Source organism: Pararge aegeria, chromosome 20 (genome assembly GCF_905163445.1).
Source record: "Pararge aegeria chromosome 20, ilParAegt1.1, whole genome shotgun sequence".
In the NCBI taxonomy this organism is placed as follows: domain Eukaryota; kingdom Metazoa; phylum Arthropoda; class Insecta; order Lepidoptera; family Nymphalidae; genus Pararge; species Pararge aegeria.
In genome coordinates, this window is record NC_053199.1 from 6,937,990 (window position 1) to 6,960,709 (window position 22,720).

General features: G+C 35.9%; 1 protein-coding gene across 3 annotated transcripts in view; it reads right to left on the bottom strand.

Moving 5' to 3' along the window:
• Window positions 1-22,720, bottom strand: part of LOC120632841 (tyrosine-protein kinase CSK) — a 46,841-nt gene that overhangs the window by 4,150 nt on the left and 19,971 nt on the right. For all 3 annotated transcript variants that reach the window (XM_039902877.1, XM_039902879.1, XM_039902878.1), the window contains exons 2-13: window positions 18,480-18,568; window positions 13,278-13,394; window positions 12,763-12,843; window positions 10,456-10,534; window positions 7,499-7,592; window positions 4,449-4,595; window positions 3,393-3,600; window positions 2,484-2,607; window positions 1,786-1,951; window positions 1,233-1,400; window positions 703-919; window positions 33-119 (exon numbers count right to left, since the gene is read on the bottom strand). In XM_039902877.1, the coding sequence (XP_039758811.1) occupies window positions 33-119; window positions 703-919; window positions 1,233-1,400; window positions 1,786-1,951; window positions 2,484-2,607; window positions 3,393-3,600; window positions 4,449-4,595; window positions 7,499-7,592; window positions 10,456-10,534; window positions 12,763-12,843; window positions 13,278-13,394; window positions 18,480-18,527 (1,536 nt within the window). In that variant the 5' untranslated portion in view covers window positions 18,528-18,568. The remainder of the gene's footprint in view (window positions 1-32; window positions 120-702; window positions 920-1,232; window positions 1,401-1,785; window positions 1,952-2,483; window positions 2,608-3,392; window positions 3,601-4,448; window positions 4,596-7,498; window positions 7,593-10,455; window positions 10,535-12,762; window positions 12,844-13,277; window positions 13,395-18,479; window positions 18,569-22,720) is intronic.

Consider the following 22,720-nt stretch of genomic DNA (forward strand, 5'->3'; position numbering starts at 1 on the left):
ATTCTATAGGAAACAATAGAAAAATAACTTACGATTCTGGGATATGGCACTCTTCCAAACGAGTAAATTTCCCAAAGCAGAATACCAAAGCTCCACATGTCAGACTTATTTGAAAATTTCTGCAACAAAAAAAAAATTTATAAATGAAGTAGTATGTTAGTAAAACTCTGCAGATAGATGATCTCAATATTGCATGTATCTATTTACTTTAACTTAAAATCAAAATTGACTTAGCTATATTATTGACTTTATCTTACAAAGGCCTCATCAAGAGCTCTGGCTTTGTGAAATTCTGTAGCTTACTCACAGACCGGACTATTGGCTCGAGGGCATAATGTATCGTCGCTAATGGGAAGCGATTGAAAAATCACGTTTTTTTTTTTACATTGTTTTTTTTTTTGTATTATAACGTAAATTTTAAAACTGTTATATATGAACTTGTATATTATTTTCTTGTATTTGGTTTCGTAATGAGTAGTATAGTAATGAGTTTTTTATATCGGCCTTTTCATTGCTTAAGGACAGCAAGTGGCATGCACTGAGGTAGGTAGGTAGGTAGCAGGAAGCTGCCATAAAATGGAAATAAATCCCTCTAATTTACTGAACATTTTGGTTAGGCAGGGCTTTTGTGCATGTATGAAGTGCACGTTACTGCAGCCAGTCCAGTGTCCCGAATAGAGTTTAGGGCTGTTGGTCACTCACGTTGTACTTGAGAGCCTCGGGCGCGGTCCACTTGATGGGCAGCTTGGCCTGCACGCGGAGCGCGTCGGCGGGGTCGTCGGGCGCAGCGTCTGTGCGCGCGAGCCCGAAGTCCGCCACCTTGGCCGTGCCCTCCGCAGAGATGAGTACGTTGCGCGCCGCCAGGTCGCGGTGCACTACGCGCTGCCGCTCCAGGTACTCCATACCGCAGCACGCGTCGCTGCGACACACAGGCAACAAGTGTTATGCCAATTATTCAGTAACTATTAAGTTACTTAATCAGTCACTTAATTAGTTACTAAATCACCAGTCTATTAAGTGTCTCTCAAGAATACCCAAATTCCCCATATGGGTATTCTCATGTAAGCCACTTTCTGCACATAGGGTTCTTCGCCTATTGTACATGAAAACTTCTGTTACTTGAATTTTGATGGACGGATGGATGGATAGATATATAGACGGTTGGATAGATGGGTAGATAGATGGATGGATAGATGGATGGATGGATAGCTGGCTGGAATGTGAGCACTCACTAGGCGAAGTTGATCTGGTTGAGCTGCGTGACGTAGTGACGGCCGCGGCTTCGGAGGTAGTCCAGCAACGAGCCTTGCGCACAGTGCTCCGTCACGATACACGTGCTGCCGTTAGAGCTGAACACCACACAGCCAAGCAGCCGTACCAAATTCTCGTGCTTTAGTGAACTGAAAAAAACACAGATAGGTATTCATATTAAATAGTGGTGGGACTGTAGGAAAAAATTCCTATTTATTACATAGCTTTAAATCACAGGTCTGTATACCCGTTCGTTCCAAATAAAGGTGGTGGTGGTGTGTAAGAAAATTGTTTTTACTATACAGGGTCAAATAAAATGATAAATTGCTTAAGTTAAATAACGATCGAAGTCGATTTAATGTATTGAATTAAGAAAGTTCATTTTCATAGTTAAATTAATAAGTATGCTCAAAAGGTGGCTTTGCATTTTGTTTTGAGTTTCATCAAAATAGATTTATCGAAATAGCGGAAACATAAATTGCTAAAAAAATTATATTCTAGTATGGATGTAATTTAAAAGTTTATTTAACTTACGCCATAACGCTCGCCTCTGCTCGAAATTTGCTTGCCGCCTCCCGATCTTTTAGTATTTTGACAGCAACTTTTTGAGTGCCATTTAAAATACCCAACATCACATCACCAAATTCGCCTTTGCCTATGTTTTCACGGATTTCTAGATCCCTCTCCGCTATTATCCAACCTGAAAACAAAACGAATTTAAATGAATTTTTTATACAGAATTGGAACTTTAAAATGAAATAAAACATGTACAAGTAATATGGATATTGGGTTAATCTAAGAGTAAATTTTATATCATTCGTGTTGGATAATTTGGACTTGCACGCGAAGGGTTCAGCACCAAGATGCAATATAAAACATTGCATACTATTAACATCATTAAGATATAATTTATTTTTCTTTAATTTTTAAGTACAGAAGTAGCGTCTCTGTACTGTCTACGGCGCCAAAGTTGAGAAGTCCTGGTTTAGGACGTAGTCCACAAAGCTGGCATAGTGCGGTTACACTTCACACGCCTTTGAGAACATTTTGGAAAACTATTAGAATTGTAGTTCTCTTCCGATATTTTCCTTCACCTTAATGGTGTAATTTATTTCTTAAAAATACGCATAATCCCGAAAAGTTTGAAGCTGAGTCGTACCCAGTAGGCCATCACCACTGTTTATTTATTTAGTGAGCGTATTTTGTGGGTCACTTTAATTTTATCAACTCACGCGCATCGACGAACTTCTGCCCGCCGTCCGGTTGGTCGCCTGACAGGTGCCCGAAAGCGTGCTGGAAATGTCCCGAACTGAGTGCACTCGATACGCTCGGGGTTGGTGGGTATGGCGGTGGTTGCTGTGAAAACACAATTTTCTCACTTACAAGCGTTTGTTTGTAGGAATTAATGAATACACTTTTATTGTACACCAAAGAAAAAAACTAGTTACAAAGGATTCAAATGAAATAAACAGAGGTGCAAGAAATAAGATGTAAACATACACACAATAACGTTACGCATTATTATTTTTATTCCACTCCAAGTTAGACCTTGACTGCGATCTCACCTGGTTGTAAGTGATGATGCAGTCTAAGATGGTAGAGGGGTTACCTCTTAGGGTCTTTGTCAGTAGGGTGGTAAGTAGCCACGGCCAAAGCCTCCCACCAGACCATACCAGAGAAAATTCAGAAATTATAAATTATTGTGTCATGACTGCCTTTTACAATTTTTGTTAATTCCTCAATTATTTTTTTCAGTTTCACAACCAACTCATCGTTTCTGATGATGCAGTCTAAGATGTTAACGGGCTAACCGGATATGGCAGTTATATAAAACCCGTACCCTTTTTGGTTTCTCCGCGCCATAGTACCGGAACGGTACATCGCCTAGAGCACGAGTTTATATCAGATAATTCCAGAATAAACTTCCCAGTTGTGTCCCCGAGGTTTTCAGACGACATCAAACGAGTCACTGGAATCCGCTGGAACTTTTTACAAAAGACATCAATCGGTTGAATTGATGGTGATGATGACGAAATTACCCTTGCCAGAGTTTAAACCTGGAACTCATGAGACCACAGCTCTCATCACTGCGTCAGAGAGGTCAGCACTAAAAGTTATAGGTTGCTAAAGTTGACGCTTACCTGTGGAAGAGGTGAGAAAGTTTGTAAGACGTTATTGTTGTTAGCACCGTTGGGAGAAGCTTTCGGGAGCCACCGCTCTAACTTTGTACATAAGCCATCGGCGTCTTTAAGGTAATGCTGGATTAAATCCATCATATTATCGAAAAACTCTTCATCGTCGATTGTGAGACGCTGATTTTGGGTGTCTGGTGCCGTCGCCCATTTTACTCTGCAATGACAAGATCAATGTTACAAAATCTATCCAATGTTTTTTTTACTTTTTTATGTGAAACATCTATAGGCCGTGGCGATGCGTCGTCATTGAATATTTGTATGTCGTATGTAACAATAAAAATAAATATTAATTTTGTAATAAAACAGTCATTATTAACCGACTTACAAAAAGGAGTGGTTACCCATTTTGGTTTTTATTTGTGGAACAAATTTGTAATGCTTTATCTTTTCATTATGCAATATCTGCAGTAACTTACAGAAAACAATTTCGATGTTTCACATCTGCCAGGCGTCCCGTGACGGCTCACGATTTTTTTTTCTATACAAGTTAGCCCTTGACTGTGATCTCACGTGATAGTAAATGGCGGAATAGGTCTAACAGGTTTGCCCGTTACCAATATGGTAGCGGACAAACCTGTTAGAGCTACGACAGTAATGTAATGGTTACTCTATGTGTTTACTTATGACAACCCTACTGAAGATAAAAGACTGAGACGCGCATAGTACCTATGCTATGCGACGCCTACCTAATAAAGTGACAGAAGTTCGCACGATGTCTATTTTGCATGTGATGGGCTGTATCTGATTTCTTTCAGTAAAAACTATGGTAGCGGTTTAATCAAAAATTATTAGGTTATTGGTTTCACAGATAAGTCTCAGAGACAGTACATAATGTAATTCTAAAGCCTATGAGGTATTATTTCGGTTTTCATTTAGGCTGAATACACAGTATACATATAGCTTATGGAAAGCGTCCGGCGAAGACGACGTGAGTTCCATGATTATCGGTCACCCAAAAAGTGCTCAACGAAGAAGTTTTGACTTAAAATGTTTGAGTTTTACCGGTAGTGTTCCACACGTCCACGGAAGCGCACGCAGAGCGTATGATCGCCGGGGAAGTTGGTGCTCTCTCGCACGAGGAACACGCCGTCCGGTGAACCCGATAGCAAAGCTTCGGCGCGCTCTCGCGATATGGCGCCGTGGTGCCATCTAAATGCAAACAATTTTCACGTTAAGAATCTAAGTAAAAGTTAGACTTATAAGTTACTTAATAAGATTTAAAGAGGCAGGTGCTATATATTGCCTGCGTTCTTCATCTGTATTTATTACGGTTTTTTTTACAAATCTTATGGAACCGTTTGTTTTTCTGTGATAAAAAGAAGCTTCTGTTTCTCTCCGTCCTTTCAACTAGCTCAATGCCTATAATCAAGTTGATTGGTCACTCAGGAAGGAGATACAAACTAACACTTTCGCATTTATGATATAAAGTAAAGTTTCTGTTGTACATTAATATCTTTAACTAAATAAGCATGTATTAAAGTAATGCGTAATCTTTCAACAATATTCCCTGTAGAAACGGACGGCGCTACTCTGAGAAATATCAATTAAAAGTTTAAAGATTGGTGGTGAATAACAGAATTGGCACTATTGCTGAAAACTCTTAAACTGAAATAAAATTATCGATACTCTTCCAGGTGATGCAGTGTGAAAAGACAGCATTATTTTTATACCTGTCAATTTTGGATATTTAAAAGTTTTGTTTATATCAATATCGGCACTATTTTAATAATACTCAGAGACTTAATACCCCAAACGAATTGAGTAAAGAAGATAAAAAACGTTAGGTTAGGCATTGTAAAAGTTATAAAAGGCCTACCCTTAAGTATTTATTTATAGTACTGGAGATTTTCTTCATTTTATATCATCTGCATACCACTGTCCATACCCTCTATGCACGCCACTGAGTATAAGTATGTGACTGTATTACTGAATGGCTAAGAGTTTAAAGTCGCAGGAATAAATCGCGTAATGAATAATTTATAAATACAGTAGTTCAACTTTCTGCAAGAATGTAACAGTGACGCAAAATTCCAGTAACTAATTATTTAGTTACAGCAGAAATGATGACGCCGTTTCGTAACACTAATTTCGCAACCTCACAACAACAAAACGATAATCACAGCACTGCAGCTAGAAAGTTCTATTACGATTTGTCTATTACAGAACAATTTAACAAAAACTGTAAGATATTTACTCCTCGTTACAATTAATTTGTGGGACTTCAGGTATCAGTTTTTCTGGAGTTTCACGCTCTGTACACACAACATCCGCCTCCATAACTAACAAATACTTGTAATATGAAAACACCTAAGATAAGCCGTATCTTATCGTAATTAAAACAGTTTTTGCTGTCATCTGTGATCGACATTCATCGTTCGATTATCGAAAATTGATTAAATTATACACTATACATTATATCAACATGCGATAAAACAGTTGTTTGTCTGAAAATTATCTTACATATCGTTAAACAGGTGTTTGCAAGTTACTAAGCGTTATGAAATCACCTCTCACAGTAAATTACAGATTTTTATATAAAATATAATACATACTATTTTTAAATGAAAAGATACGATTACTTAAAAAAAAAAAAAAAAAAACAACGAATATTTTGTTTTGATTATGCCATAATTAATTACTTTTATAGTTGCGATGTTAGCGACATTTGCCGGTCGTGTACTCACATCTCATTTTTTTTGAATACAAAAGCACAAGGTTCTGATATTTGGAAGCAATAATTCTTAAATTGGTAAGGGTGAATTTATAGGTTTGTTTTTCTTTTCAACGCAACGCAGCAATGGATCAACGTGATGGTTTGCATAGATATAGTTAAAGAGCCGCAAAATGTGTTTATTTATGAATAGTTAAGAGTAACTATTCACTCATACTCATACAGCACAAAAATATACATATACAGGAAAATAGGAACACAAAGAAGTAGAATACAAAAGGCATAGTATTAGTTTGTCTTTTCAGCAACGGATGTACTGATCGATCTGATAATTTGCAATAGATATGGTAATTATACCCGAACAAAAAGAGTCAAAAGTGTTTTGATTTATTTATAAAGAAAAACAAAGTAGTTATGATACAAAAGGCAGATTTATCGCTTAGTAGCGATCTGTGTCAAGAAACCTTGGGATTACGAAATATGAGGAACTCAAGGTTGCACGCGGCCCATAAGTAATAACGAATAACATAAGATATTTTAATAACTCCATCCAGCTCAGGTTGCCTTTAAAAGATCACTTTTAGTGATAAGGCCGCCTTTGCAGCCTAAGTACTATTACTGTTTTCCTTGTGTTTTTCCTATTGTGTTTATTTATTTATTTATATAGAATATTGGTAAGGGTACAGAATTGACACAATAAACATGGTGCCACCATAACTGTTGCAGTAGTATAAACTGTGTCGTAACAATTAACGCCCACCTCCAGCAATAAATATATAGTGTTGTGTTGCAATAAGGTTAAGGTTGCTATTCCATTCTTTTCCAATTCATTCTGCGGGATCAGACGGTCTATGTTATCCCGGAAATCAACAAATGTATCCCACGAAAACAGATATACGTGACAAAACTCACGACCGATAGCATCCGATCTTTTACGTTTTGCACTTCTCTAGATCATAATTGATTTATTTCAAGTAGTTTTGATCAATAGGCACTTTAAAACGTTAAGTAATATATATGGCTCGATGAAATTATCGAGCATTAAATTGATAGGATATTAATAATAATAATCTTTGTTCCTCAACATTAATATAATTTGATCAAATGGGGTGACGGATTACAATGGCAACACCAAATATATCATAGTATATATATAATATTCAAACAACTATTTACATAGTCTTTCATACTTCCACACATACACGTTATACAATTTTAAGTTATTAATATTAATAATTATTAAGGTTGAAGTTTTTTATTTTATACTGAACCATACGTTATTTTTCATTTCTCTAAATAGATTAATATTATTTGATTATTTTTTATGGGTGGTGCATTAGTTAATAACCTTGTATAAAATAGAATATATGTGAAATCTTACGGCCAATGCGCTTTGTTGACGAGTCTGGCAGCCGCAGGCGGTGGGTTTTGAGCTGTTGAGTTTACCAGCACATCACTAGCTCCTTTGGGTACAACTGAAAACCAAAAACTTCAGTTTAATTTAATGTTGCTTTAACTTTGAGAACACAAAGTAGGCAAAAGCAATTCATAAAAGTTATATCCTTACTAATATTATCAATGCGAAAGTGTTTATTGTTTGTCCTTTCTTTACGCCCTAACTAAGCAAACAATCTTCTAGATTGGCATAGAGGTGGTTGAATAAATAAAGAGTGTCTACTTTTTGTTCCAGGGAAACTAAAGGTTTCCACGGGTTTCGAAAAAAAAACCGTAATAAAACGCGGACGAAGAACGAGGGCATCAGCTAGTGTACTTATATGTGCAAAAAGTGTCGGTTTATTTGTTTTACTTTCACGCAGCAGCTGATCGAATCGTGTTAAGTACCGACATATAAACCTTTCAAACTTTTTATATAAAGATTTTTTTTTATTTACTTAAAAGTCGTAATATATTTCCTTTAATAAACTATCATTTCAAAGTTTACAAAATACATCGGTATTACATATGCCAAAAGTTCCGCGACAGCTCTATTTATGGATATAAAACTGTGTAAAACCTTAATATTAATTTTTAAATGCCTTTCTGTCTCATACGTGTGAACCGTTACGAAACATCCATTGTTATTCGTAAAACTTTATCACAAATGTATTTTTAAAGTGCCTTGTTTTATGATTGAGTTACATTTACAGAAGTATATTATGACTTATACTACTTGTGTTATGCGGTTTCACGCCCCGCTTTACTTTAAAAAGTAAAAACATAACCTCTTTCAAAGTCTTGCTTCACTCTAGCTCAATATGTATCTTTCTCTCTATCTATCGGAGAGTGGTTCTTCTTGATACTGTTGCGCAGTCAGATTAAAATACAGTTGTAACGACCCCTGCCTATAACGGAGAGCGGGTGGCAGTTTTTCAGTTTCTGCGATCACTAACCCGTCTGATTATGGGCAGTGGACTGTTTTGAGCACGATACGGGTAAATTTATATATTATGAGTTTACTACTTTACTTAATAACCACAAAAACATATAACTATCTCGCTTTATTTATAAGAAATAAGTTGTTCACTAGAAATTTATAATTATAAGTGGTTACTTCATACCCGACTAACACAGAAAACTGAGATGCGATAAGGTAAAAACAACCCAATATAACATTACAATAAAGGTCAAATACAGTTCTCGCGATGTACCACTAATATGGTTTATTATAAATGATGACATAGTTAATCGAAATTGTTTGTGGTAAAATAACCAAGGTAAGGAATAACTACTAACTTACTTCAATGTTTTCTTTTATTTTTAATAAATTTCAAAAAAGGAGGTTCTTTATAATTTTTTTTGTTTTAGCTTTGTCATTTATAAACCGATTTGGAAAATTCATATTTTAATTTGGATATTAAATTCAAATACCAGGGGGCAGGGCAAATATCAGGCTATCCCAGTAAACGAAATTTTATATTTTCTATTCGTAGAGAGAATAGAAAATATAAAATAGAGAATTCGTGAATATAGAGAAGTAGATTGCATTACTACTACGACCCAATTTAAGCTTAATTTTCTTTTATTTTAATACCTTTATAATTCTTAATATGGTAGATGTGCAAAAATTACCTACATAACTCTTGTATATTTCATACTTTACATAGTTCGAGAGTCCCGTCCATAATCGGTTTAGTCGTTCCTAAGATAAGCCCGAACCAACCGACAGACAACTTTTATTAAAACGTGTATTTGATTAATAATAATAAAATGCATATATATTAATCTCTAATAATCATTAATGTCCATCAACTGGATACAGGCACCCTGCCTTTGTCTAGGAGATACGGTTTTAAAGCATGGATTCACTGCGTTGTTCCAATGCGGGTTGGTGGGCTTAAACGACTACTATCACCTATTAGTGATAATAACCAGCACCGACGGCTTAGCGTGCTCTGCGAGGCACGGGGGGCCTTGACACCGTCACCGTCTATATCCTTACCCCAAGTAAGCTGATGTTGTAAATTGTTCCTTCCTGCCGAGTATAACCTTCAAGGCAAGAGTGATGAGGCATTTTATAGGCCAGCGGCCTCGTCATTCCCTAACGTTAATAAAAAAATAGATAAAACACAGTACCTAGCAATTTAAGACCCGAACCCAAGACCACGTGATCCGTAGTCGAACATGCTTACCACTAGACCAATGAGGCATTTGTTGAGGACTATATATAAAAAAGACTAATCAACTATGGTAGTATGCTCCACGTGCAATTAGTCAGGAACACTACAATTTGTAATTATATCTTGGTTTCTGCGAAACAATAGCATCGGCACGATGTTTTTCAAATCACCATTTCGCACTAGCACAGATGTTAACTACCTATTACTTAGACTTTATGTAACTCAAGACTCATCGGATGACACAGAATTTTCCAGATGACACAATTAAAATTTACACAGCACTGTAATTCATATGCAAACTAACTTCGAGTAAGATCAAATCCACACAATGTTATATACATATATATATTGGCACAGAGCAACATTTATTTACTAATAAGGGGGCGTCCATAAATTACGTGAGTTTTTCTAATGGTGGTGAGATTTTATTCAAACCCCTCCTCCAGCCTTACGTAAGAATTTTCAAAATGTGGGTTTCTTACGTAAATAAGGATTTTTTTATTAATTTAGTTTTCTTACATTATCTTATTTTATATGCTTATAATGAACAGTTTCGTAAGATACTATTTAAAAAAAAAAAAGAAAAAAGTACAGCTCTGCTTCTGCGATTTGATACATCGGCCAGGCTGTTCTTCCTATACATATAGATAAACTAAAACTCGAAAATGATATTTTTTTTAATATTTGCGGTATGCGGAAAAATAATCGATTGTGTACGAACCGGCGTTGGTCTGTGAGGTGTGCATTGCGGGCGCGGGGCCGCTGGGCGCAGCCGCACGCACCGACGACGACATCACGTTCTGTGTACACAAACAGTAAAGATAAGCCAATGAGTAAAACACGCCTCAGCGAATACGACCAATCAGGGTACCTATTGTGAAACAGTATTGCCACTAGATGGCGCTCTTCCGATTCTATATAAATCGTAGTTAACTTCCACGAGATCGATTAAGTAAACGATGGTAGAAAATCTTAAACTACACTCTGGCCGAAATCGATTTGGAGTTTAAGTAAACAAACCAAAAATCACGATGTTAAAATATTATATAAATATTTCTAACAATCTGTTTTACTTATTTGAAATATTCTTAATAGTAACGTCCAAATTTTTCAATAGGTTCATAACACCTGCATGATATTGGTTGCTAAGCAACGCTTTGTTGGTAAACATTCCATATCGAATTTGGCTTCTGTATAGAAACTCTGATGACGTCGGTTTGAGCAAGAGTTTTGTGATTGGTCGCAAGTAAGACTTGTCTTACTAATAAGTAAACGAAAGTAGTAATGGAAAAACTAAAGCAATCTTCTTCGGCCTCTTCTTGGTCTTTTTTATCATATACGATTATGATACAAACTCCAAATAGACAGGTCAGATCTGCGGGTCGATTGTCGAAGATCGGATGTCAGCGACAGTGTGACCATCGCAATGCTTTCACTAACACTACGTTAGTTATAAACTGAAAAACAAATCCCCATGTTCGGAACAACCGGCCAACTGACGCAGTGGGCAGCGACCCTGCTTTCTGAGTCCAAGGCCGTGGGTTCGATTGCAACTACTGGAAAATGTTTGTGTAATGAGCATGAATGTTTTTCAGTGACTGGGTGTTTATATGTATATTCTAAGTATTTATGTATATTATTCATAAAAATATTCTCCGTAACACACGCTAAAGCTTACTTTGGGGCTCGATGGTGATGTGTGTATTGTCGTAGTATATTTATTTATTATTATATGACAAGGTTTACCTATGCATAGCACAAGCAGAAAATCGGAGCAAACTTGAAGAAACTTTATTCAATTGTTAAAGAAGTTATTCAGATCACCCGCTTTACAAGACTAGAAATTGCAAGCTTACCGCTTTGTTGGCTTTGTTACCTGGCCTATTAGTTTAATGAGGAGTGAATAATGTTCAAAAAAATATCACGTGAGTTCTTCAATCAGTAGTGAGCTATTTATTTGTTCATCATCGATCCTTTTACAAGTAGTCCAATTTTTTATTTTTTCTCAGAACTACTTCCCGATTTAGGTGAAAACTACTACGTAGGTGTTATTATTATGCGAAAAAATAGCTTATTTGAATTAAAGTGTTTGATACCTACGCTAACGTATCTCTAAGCGAGCAATGACACGGATTTGTGTAGGTAAGTGGGTTTTAATTACTATTACATTAATTTATCGCGTGACGAAATCAGTGCGCCAGTATTATGTCGTAACTGGGCACTATATATATATATATAGTGACAGCCGATTGGCGCAGTTTGCAGCAACCCTGCTTTCAGAGCCCAAGACCGTGGGTTCGATTCCCACAACTGGACAATGTTTGTGTGATGAGCATGAATGTTTTTCAGTGTCTGCGTGTTTATATGTATATTCTAAGTATTTATGTATATTATTCATAAAATATTCATCAGTCGTCTTAGTACCCATAACAAGCACGCTTACTTTGGGGCTAGATGGCGGTGTGTGCATAGTTGTAGTATATTTATTTACTATAACAATAAAAAAAAAATTGGTTCTGAATACGTTCTGACTGAACATTTTAATCCTGTCATCATGTATGTGTAGTAGTATAAGTACTATTAACTATCAAGAATTTTAATATCACTAGCTTTGATGGTGTAGAAAACATCGTGAGGACTGCCTGAGAGTTCTCCATAGTATGCTCAAAGTCTACCACCCGCGCTTCGTGGAATAAAGCATAAACATTCTAAGATTGCACCCGCGCTCTATAGTGACCGGTAATGGGTCAATAACGATGATCTGTACAGACCGACTGAGAATCCAGTTAAGTCAACTGCATACAAAGTATATGTTTATGTATATTTTGTATAAAGAGCCATAGAAACTTATTACGCTTTACACACACAAAGTACGTAAAGCTATCGAAACGTTTTGCTACTAATCAATATTGTACTCCCAATATTAAACCCTATGGGGATTAAATAAGGTATAATTTGTCGGTATAGACAGAGTATTTAAACTTTCTTCAACAAGTGTACCAAATTAGATATTAGTCAGCCGACTTACGTTGTGTGCGACGGAGTTCTGCAAAGCTGTCGGCGAAAGAGGAGCGTGAGGACCATTGCTTCCGCTGACTCCCCCACCCGACTGCAAGCAACATAATAACGTAATTGATATACAATAGCTAACAATAACTAACTGGAAAAATATTCCTTGTCATTAAACCAACACAACTTTAATATTTATTTTCATTAACAGCCCCGAGAGACGTTGCAGTTTGCCAATTCGCGATATTCCCCAATCTTGTCGCACCAGTGAAAATAATATTCAAACAATACAATATCATACACTATAATAATAATAAACGGGGTTACACTTCTCCTATTCCCCATTGCCGTGCTTGGCTAGGTGGACACGTAAATTTTATCAGACCAGAAAAAAATCAGAAATACTAAGTTCTTACTAATTCTAAAAAAAATGGTAAGGTAGTACTTGAAGTCGACAAAAAGACAGTTACAACAAAGACAAGTATAGTAAGTAAAGTATATATTTTATAAGTGATAAATAAAATATATACTAACGGGTAGCTGTAGCGGCGGTTGTGCTCTTTTCAAGCGGGCAGGCGCGGTGGGCGCGGGGGTAGCCGACGCGGAGTACCAGCCGCAGGGACCCACGCTCTGCCCACCATGTACACTGTGCTGCAACACAGGCGGAAACACATAAACAACTGAGCCTCTGTTCAATGCCTCATGAATCGTGATCGTCTGAAAACAATGATGGTCAGACACTGACCTTCAGTGTAGAACCATCGCCAATAAACAGAGCCCCACTTCGCAGGGCATGCAAGGAAAATCAAAAAGTCCTTTTGACGGACGGCTGAGTGACGCAGTGGGCCGTAACCCTGCTTTCTGAGTCCAAGGTCATGGGTCGATTCCCACAACTGGAAAATGTTTATGTGATGAACATGAATGTTTTTCAGTGTCTGGGTGTTTATCTGTATGTGTATTATATTCATAAAAAAATATTCATTAGTTATCTTAGTACCCATAACACAAGCTACGCTTACTTTGGGGCTAGATGGCGATGTGTGTATTCTCGTAGTATATTTATTTATTTATTTAGTCCTTCCTCTGCTGGAGTTAAGGCCTCTCCAAAGGGAGGGTTTGCACTTAATCACCACACTGGGTAGGCGGGTTGGTGATCGCAGTAGATGGCAGTATTAGCTCACGACAGCACACACGGCATGCAAGGAACAAATCCTACAAAATGCCGCCCCGTGTCCCCTTGAACCTTAAGCGAAAACCATGAACATAACCTCATGGGCCTGTCATTGCAAAGTCAATGCTGCTTGCCAGTAGAAATAAGCATGGCGTCCCCGGACGAGCTCTGTCTGGAAAAGCTCTACTTCAACTATGTTGATATACCCTTACATGTCAAAATTGTGGTGCATATTTTGTGCTAAAATCTCTATCCCTACTAATATTATAAATGTCAATTTAAGTTTGTTTGTTAATGAACACCTAAATACTGAACACCTAAATTTTTTTTTAGAACTACATCTTAATTGAATGACACATCAAAAAACAAAATCAAACGCAGACGAAGTCGAGGGCAACTGCTAGTAGGTTATATAAGGCACATCAGGGAAATGAGCGAAGCCCTTATATGGAATTATAAAAATACAGAACCAATGGCAGTGGAACAATGACATGTCATTGTCAATCTGGCTCTATTAAGCATGCTTCCATATAGCCTGATTGAAGATGCAATTTATATTTAAGTCTACACTCGATCTGCTTCGTTAGTCTGGTCTAGTCTCTGATTAGCTTAGTCACCTACGGATAACGAAAATCGATTCGACCGGGTCCTGACATAATGTTTTTGCATAAAACTTTTGAACACGATTACGGGATGTAGGTACTCGCAAACGCAAAGACAATAAAAATCCTCATTACGTATTTGAATGTGTAATTTAAATTCACATGGATTTCATTATATTTAATAATACCGGCTTTGTTTTAATTTAGGATTCTCGTATATCTGAAGGTTAAATTCACTCAACAAATAATTGCCATCAAATCTTCATTTAAAATACTTAATATTGAGACACATCGGAAATCTTCGCAAGGTGAAACAATGAAAGAAAAAGCGCAAATTTAAGATTTTGAATGTCTGAATCTGGCTGGCTGCCTGCGAATAGCGATATCTTGGATATCTCACGAGTTTCAGATTTATTTAAAGTAACATAAATTACAGCTTCATTTATAATCTGGAGATTCTTGAAAAAAACTGTTGAAACTTTATATGCTAAACACCAATAATCTCAACCATATATAGCACAATAAATATTTTATATTTTATTTTGTTCTGTTTTTGCGTTTAGTTGCGTACGTCATCAGTTAAGTTATTTCATACAACCTTCCATGAAAAATCTTTCTTAGCGGATACCAGCACCCTAAAACAAACCTACCTTTTATTAATTTTAATGTCCCGTACTAAAACATGGCAATCTACATTATTTCGCTGTTTGGGACGAGCCGTAACAACCAGACGAAAATTTAATCAATGATGATGATGCAGTTAATGATTTCATTAAGTATGTTTAGCTGCTAGCTAGCTGTTATTCTGACAAACATACTTCAGTTTAATTTATTTTTAGGTACCTATGTGTGTACGATGTAAAGATAATAATATAATATAGTCTATTTTCCTATATATAATAGAAACTGCCTTTTGAATTATTTTGGTAAAAACGTGTTTAGAACGTTACTGCAAATAATTATTGAGACTTTTGAAAAATGCATATTCAACAAAATTCAATAAGCAATCACTATCCTATGTAATTTAGAATTGAAAGTGTAACAATGAAAGCGATACATTGCCACATTGCGGGATAGTATGGTAGTATGGGCATGGAATGCAACAATCATTCTCCTGCTTGCCATAAAAGCTGCTTACTGAGGCACGTGACTTATTATAAATTGCGGTAACCTATTATTCTAGTACACAAAGTCAGTGCCTAGTGCACCGTAATATTACCCGCACCTCTGTTAGCAGAATGACTTACGCCATCTGAATTCCATCTACTTAAATATTGATACAACAAAGATAAAAGGTTACATACATAAATGTATGCGTGGTTTCGTTGTAATTATATCTCTTAGTAGAGACTTTTCTTATTAGGGTGGCATTATTTTCTTTTAATCTAAAAATTTGTATAGAACATTCATTTCTTAAAATTTCTATTGAACATTCATTTTGCACACATTAGAGAACCGGTGAATTTTATTTCATTCCTGCACTCGTGCGATCCAAAAAAACATACTTCACCATAAAGCAGAGCTGTTTTTAACTTTTTATATTGTTGACGTTTATTTCAACATTATAATTTTTATTTTTAGGACCTCAAGGACTCAACTGGTTTTTGCTAAAATTCAGCTATAAGTGATGATATTGAGCCCCCTTATGTACCCAAAAAACTTACCGTATATGTATATAAAATAATAATGTTTATATAAAATTCGAATGTCGCCAACTACCGGCTCATACTTATGCGGAAGCGCTGTAATAACTTTTAGAACAAGGAACGAAGAATATAAATAGAAAGGTTGGAAGTAGTATATTTTTTTAATTTTTATAAAAATTAACGGTTACAAATGGAAAGTTGAAAACACTAAGTAATAGCACTTGCATCACTTGGCTGGTTTTCATAACACCTCTTTTGAACAAAAATAAATTGTACATAATTATTCTGAAAGTATTTTTACAAATACATATTATTACGCCACCGCGATAAGATGAACTGTTGTTCTACACTTTCACCGAATCTTTGGATTTATTTGCCACTTTATTCTATTTCCGACTAGCCGTTATCCGGGACTTTGTTCGTGTATGAATTAATGTTTTCCCGTTTCCCTTGCACATTGTTCAAATTCAAACCACCTGCTGGACAGTTATATAGTATTAGCATAGATTTACGTCCATAATAGCCAAGCAGGCTGATCTAATATGATATTTTACTTTCGGAGTTGTTACTGCCTCGTTGGTTTAGGGGTTAGCATGCTCAACAAAGGATCACGAAGGCCTGTGTTCCAATCTCGGGTCTGGCTAAAAATCCTGTGTGTATTTTCTGTAGCAGCCCGGAGGTTTTGCGTTGTCAGTTTTACTTACCTCGGAAACCATATAAGGCCGTCAGCTTCGTGTATTATCACTTATGATAATAGTCGTATCTCGGAAGAATACCACGTTACATTGGAGCAGCGTGGTCTAGAACTGTCTCTCCTATGAGAATGAGAGAGGAGTCCAGTAGTGGGACGTTAATAGCCAGCGGATAATGATTGTGTTCACTTATTTTATTTTATTTAACTAATCTGCCAATCCACATTGAAGCAGCGTGGCGGTCTATGCCCTAAATTCTTTTCTCTCGGGCCTATAGGTACCAAGCTGCAGGACATTTATAAGCTCAGGACGACATACTTATATATTCAAATTCATCTCGTTCAGGCCTACTTTAATGGACGCACTTTTAAACGCCAAGTCGGTATGTTATTAGTGACTCTACCACCGGTTCGGAAGGCAAATCCTAAAGAGGAAAAGCCGATAATAAACTCAGCAGTTGCTCTTTTCCAACATCCATATTGTAGTGTAAGTTACGTGTGCAGGAAATTTAAATGTTGCGTATGATCTTATTACAAGTTTTTTTAATACAAAGGAGAATGCTCATTTATGGCCCGATTATTACAATTTTTTATAAATATATTGCGGTTTGTTTTACTTCAGAAGTATTAAAAACTATTTTTCATCCACATTCCGGATTATAATGAATCTTAACTCCTAAAGGTTTACTTATCAACTAAGAGTTCCATTATCAACCTTCCAGTGCAAATAAAACAAACAGTTTTATTTTCTTAAAAAAAAACCTGAAGCTGATAGTCGTGGAGTTGTATTGGAGTTGTAATTATCAGAACGATTCTAATGAGCCCTTACTGGATGAATGTACTAGTGGAAGTGGATAAGAATGGCTTTTTAATACTTTACCTGAAGACATACACAATGTATTTTAAATATAAAAGTAAATATTTTTAAAGGCTACTTTGCGGAATTACATGATACATAATGAACCAGGCAAATCTGCACGGTGCATTTATAATTTCTGCAATCCCTATACACCACACTAAACAGATCTTGAATCAGAAGATTACTAAGTGCATAGTCAACATCTCACGCCGGTGTCGTAACGAAACGTGCGTAGAGATTTGGAAGATAGTTCTATTGGTGTGGTGTATACAGATTGTAAAAATTGCAGTGCAGATTTTTCTGGTATTCGCAAATTATAAATTAATCTTAATGTTAAATGTATATCATTGATTACCGAAAAGTAGCGTCAGTTTCTAGCAAACCTTGCAAGTTTGAGAAAAACGAGTAAGTATCTTCTTGACGGCCGCTTGGCGCAGTGGGCAGCGACCCTGCTTTCTGAGTCCAAGGCCGTGGGTTCGATTCCCACAACTGGAAAATGTTTGTGTGATGAACATGACTGTTTTTCAGTGGCTGGGTGTTTATGGTATATGTATATTATAAGTATTTATGTATATTATTCATTTAAAAATATTTATCAGTCATCTTAGTACCCATTACACAAGCTACGCTTACTTTGGGGCTGGATGGCGATGTGTGTATTGTCGTAGTATATTTATTTATTTATTTATTTATTTATCTTCACTGATGGGTTTTGTTTTTTTTTGTATGGTCTGTGAGCATTCTCCTTTATTTATGGTGTAAGTTACCTGTGCAAGCGGCGGATGAGCCTGATGTCGGTGTACGTCCGAATTCATCCCGGGCGACCACAACCTCCACCTCAAGTGCACCTCATTATCTATAGACAATAAAATGTGTTCTTTAAATCGAGTATCATCTTATATCACCTCCATTTTTTCTCCACTCATTTACTAAGGAAACAATCTTTTCATAACTTTTTTTGATTACGATGCTTTAAAAATATAAAAAAACAAGGAGCAAAATAATATAAAAAGATTTTCTTTAGGTGTGTGTGTCGAGTTTTTGAAGTAGCCGTCTCCCGACTCTCAACACGAACCGCTTTTAAAATGCGCAAAGTATTTGAGCGACCAAACAATTTTTAATCTGGTTGGTCGTTCGAAAATAATTTAACTCTATTTTGCTAGGTTAACTTTCTCATTGTCTCAACCCAGGGCTGGGCCAAATTATAGGCATTAGGTTCTCTTTCAACAGCCAGACGTTAAATGAGTCCTTCGGAGCTACGTTAAGCCATTGGTCCCGGTGACCCCTATCATGTTATACGTATAACAACAATCTTTTAGATCTGCCAACACATATTGGAGCAGTGTGTTTATATTATATTATTTCATATGTATGAGCGTATATCATACGTACTATATGCTCTAAACTAAATATGAAGCTTGATCATATCATCATAACACTATATCATCTCTACATTTTCCAGATACAATTGAATTGTTTTAGTTAGCAGCAGTTATTAAAATCTTTAAAATATTAACACATATATGAAAATGTTCCATGCTACTTAAAATCTTTAATCTTTTTTATTTTGCTTGTCTCACAGTGCGGGGCGGAGGCGGACATGTCCCGAAATAAATGAGTTGTGCACTAAAATACATGCTCAAGATAAAAAACAAAGGCAAGCAAGAAGGATGTATCTGTGACTCGCGTCTGTGATATTATAAATGCAAGTGTGCTTGTTTTGTTTATTTGTGACTATTCATGACGCTGAACAAACTTTCGCCAAAGGGGCATAGATAGCCAGAATCTTGGTAGGAAACACATGCGTAGGATACTTTTTTTGATGGAAAATCGATAAGGGATTAATACAACCATTATTAAATATTATATTAATGGTATTTTATAGATTATAAAAATGAAATACTATGGAAATGTTTTATATAAAATAGCAGTAAGAAAACATTCGAAAGGGTATAAATGTATCCCGTTTAATGGCCAAACTTGTGAAATCGAAACTTTGTGGTTTTTAACGAACCGATGGAACAAGAAAGAAAAGAAAAGAAAAGTTTGAAACCTGCCCCTAAACTTACTTTTGAAGTTTTATGACAAGATATTTTCATGGTTTTATTTCAAGGAATTACAGGGATATTCAAAGACCTTTACTGAATAAATCCTTAAAAATAATAAACGAACAAATTTAAAAGTGTTAGACACGTTGTTTCGCCAGTGAACCTTTACGGCATAACAGTAACTTAATCCCATTTCACATGATACAGCAAAAAGGTACATACATACACACGTATCTCTGAAGAATATCACGTTACGTTCGCAAACTCACGACACAACTGTATAGTAATTATGTTTTATTATAAAATAGTAAATAATTAATCTTTAAGAAGGAGAAGAATAATTTTTGGCCTAATAAATATTTTAAGTCAGATATAGTCCATAGAATATTTTCAATAAAATAAAATGACTAACGGATAACAGTAAAGAAATTTCGGAAAGGAGATGTTGACTTTACAATGAATAATTGTAAAGTCAACATCTCAACAATTATTCATTGTAAAGTCAACATCTCCTGAGGATGCTCCGGTGTCGGAGCGAAACGTGCGTAGAGGGTACATTACCGAGGATCTGTTTGGTGTGGAGTATAAGGATTGAAGAAATTATAAATTACACCACACAGATTCTCCTGCTTTTCGCGGAGTATAGCAAATTAAGCTTAATTTTGATAATATATCATGGAATTCCGCAAAGTAACGCCTGCTTCTATCCAATACAAAATAATCAATTCAAATCCGCTAAAGGCTAAGTTATATATCTAAGCGTTATCAAAAATGTGATAGGCTAGTCATCTTTTGGTTTACGGGAAGAAAATCTTGCAGAAAAATGGGTAGGTACAGTGTATCGTTAAGATAACATGCTTGGGGATTAAATTTTTTACAAATTTACGATACAAACACTGCCAAACCATTCACTTTATTTCTCAGGTAAAGGTTATGCGGACATTTATATATTATTATACAAAGTACTGTCTATATAAAGAGTTATTTTTATTTTATAAAAAAAGATAACTTTGTCATTGTTTTTTTGTCGAAATAATTTTATTCAACCATGATGCCAGTTGATTACCGTTCAGTCAGAAATATGTGCCAAAATAAAACACCTTTATTCGATGTGCAGAACTTAATAAACTTATGAATTATTTGAATCCCATTTTGGAATATTAATCTAATATTGCAATTTAGGTAGTGTAGCTAATGATAAAACAGCAAGTTTATTCCATACCGGGCGGGTGACTCAAGCTTGTTAAGCTAAGCAAATGTACCTGGATCGGAACTACAACTAATGAACAAAGTTGAACGCAAGCATTAGTATGCGTGGTGTGTGGGAGTGGCCCCGCTGATTCACTCTCATTCTCCCGCCGCCGCCGGTTATAATATGGAACATGCGAATCGCATAGTCAGCCAGGCGTGTCGCTTATCGTGACTCCTACTTCTATTACGTTTTTATGAAGTAATTTATGTAAACATTCGCAAGAACAGGAAAGCCGCTTGTAGCTTGTTATGAAAACAATCCACCTATAGAGCGAGAGATTTGCCGTTGACCGGCAAAATAGTGTTTATTTATCACGTCGCGTCGCTAGTATAGCGACTAGTAACGTGCCCCGGCTTCGCACGGGTGCGGGAAAAATACTATATTGTTTGAAATAGCTTTTATTATACAAATGATAAAAGTGGTAATTGTAGCATATTCTTAGGGGATAAAAAAAACATCGTGGACTTTCTATCGATCTTTTAAGGTAAATCCCCTAATTTTGCAATAAGACCTCCTTGGCACACAACTGTAATTATATAATATATATATATATATATTTTTTTAAAGTATTTAATTTCTTTCCTTTTCTTTTTTATTCTTTCATTTGAATCACTCTATCTATTGGTGAAAACTGTATTAAAACCCGTTGAGTAGTTTAAATGATTTATTTATACTATGTAAAGATGATTTGCCTTACAAAACTTAAAAACGATATAAAATCAAATAAAGTCTGTCGGTTTGTAGTGACTCGACCACAGACCGTATGACCGGTTTAATTTTTTTTGTTTTATTATTCTGAGGTTTGGGCGGTCTTGATAGGTACCTACTTCACAGCTTAAATTAAGTTCAGCTTCAGCTTAATTTAACTTCAACAATTGAGGTTTTACCATAATAATAATGCAATGCGGCGTGAACGATTCATGGGAGCCCGTAATAGGTCTATTTAAATAAAGAATGTTGGATTTGATATGAATGTGTCAATTTGTGAAACACCTTTTCTTAAGACTGCGCGATGTTACGTAAAAAACATAAAATAAATCACAGCGTTAGAAATAGTTAAGGCTGGGTAGGAATATGAGCTCAGAGTGAAATACTTATCTACAAAGAGGCGATTATGTGAGTATTTGTAACGCAATACTGTTATACCGTGTCGAGTGGAAAACGCATATTAAATTACTGCCAACTGTCTGCACCGCAATGCGCAAATAACAACAAAACAAATAAGAATTTATAATCTATACCTATACACAAAGTTTGTAGTAACTAGTACATCTAATCGATAAAAAGACAGGTAGATACATACATATAATGCTGCCATATTAAGTGTCCATCCAGACATTTCAGGGTCAGAGCCCAGTCTGTGAGGGGCGGAAAATATGGTATGCGTACAATTCGTATGAGCTTGTTTACTTTTATCCGTATTAAGGAATCCGGACATACTGAGTTTCGCAGACGTACACTCAGAACTCTCTCAGAGCTATCCCATTCATTACGTCGCCAGGCGCCCGACGCAATTTTTTTTTTTTTGCAAAAAAAATATTAAAATTGTGATGTCATTGGTGCCTTAGAGAAGGACAACTCTCCATACATTCCATGTATTTGTCAAATAACATTCTTCGAACATTTGGGTACTAAGATTAACGAAAATACTTTATTTAAAAGGTATTCAAGTTCTGTAAAATTTGAAGTTAGGACTTCCGATAGTTGG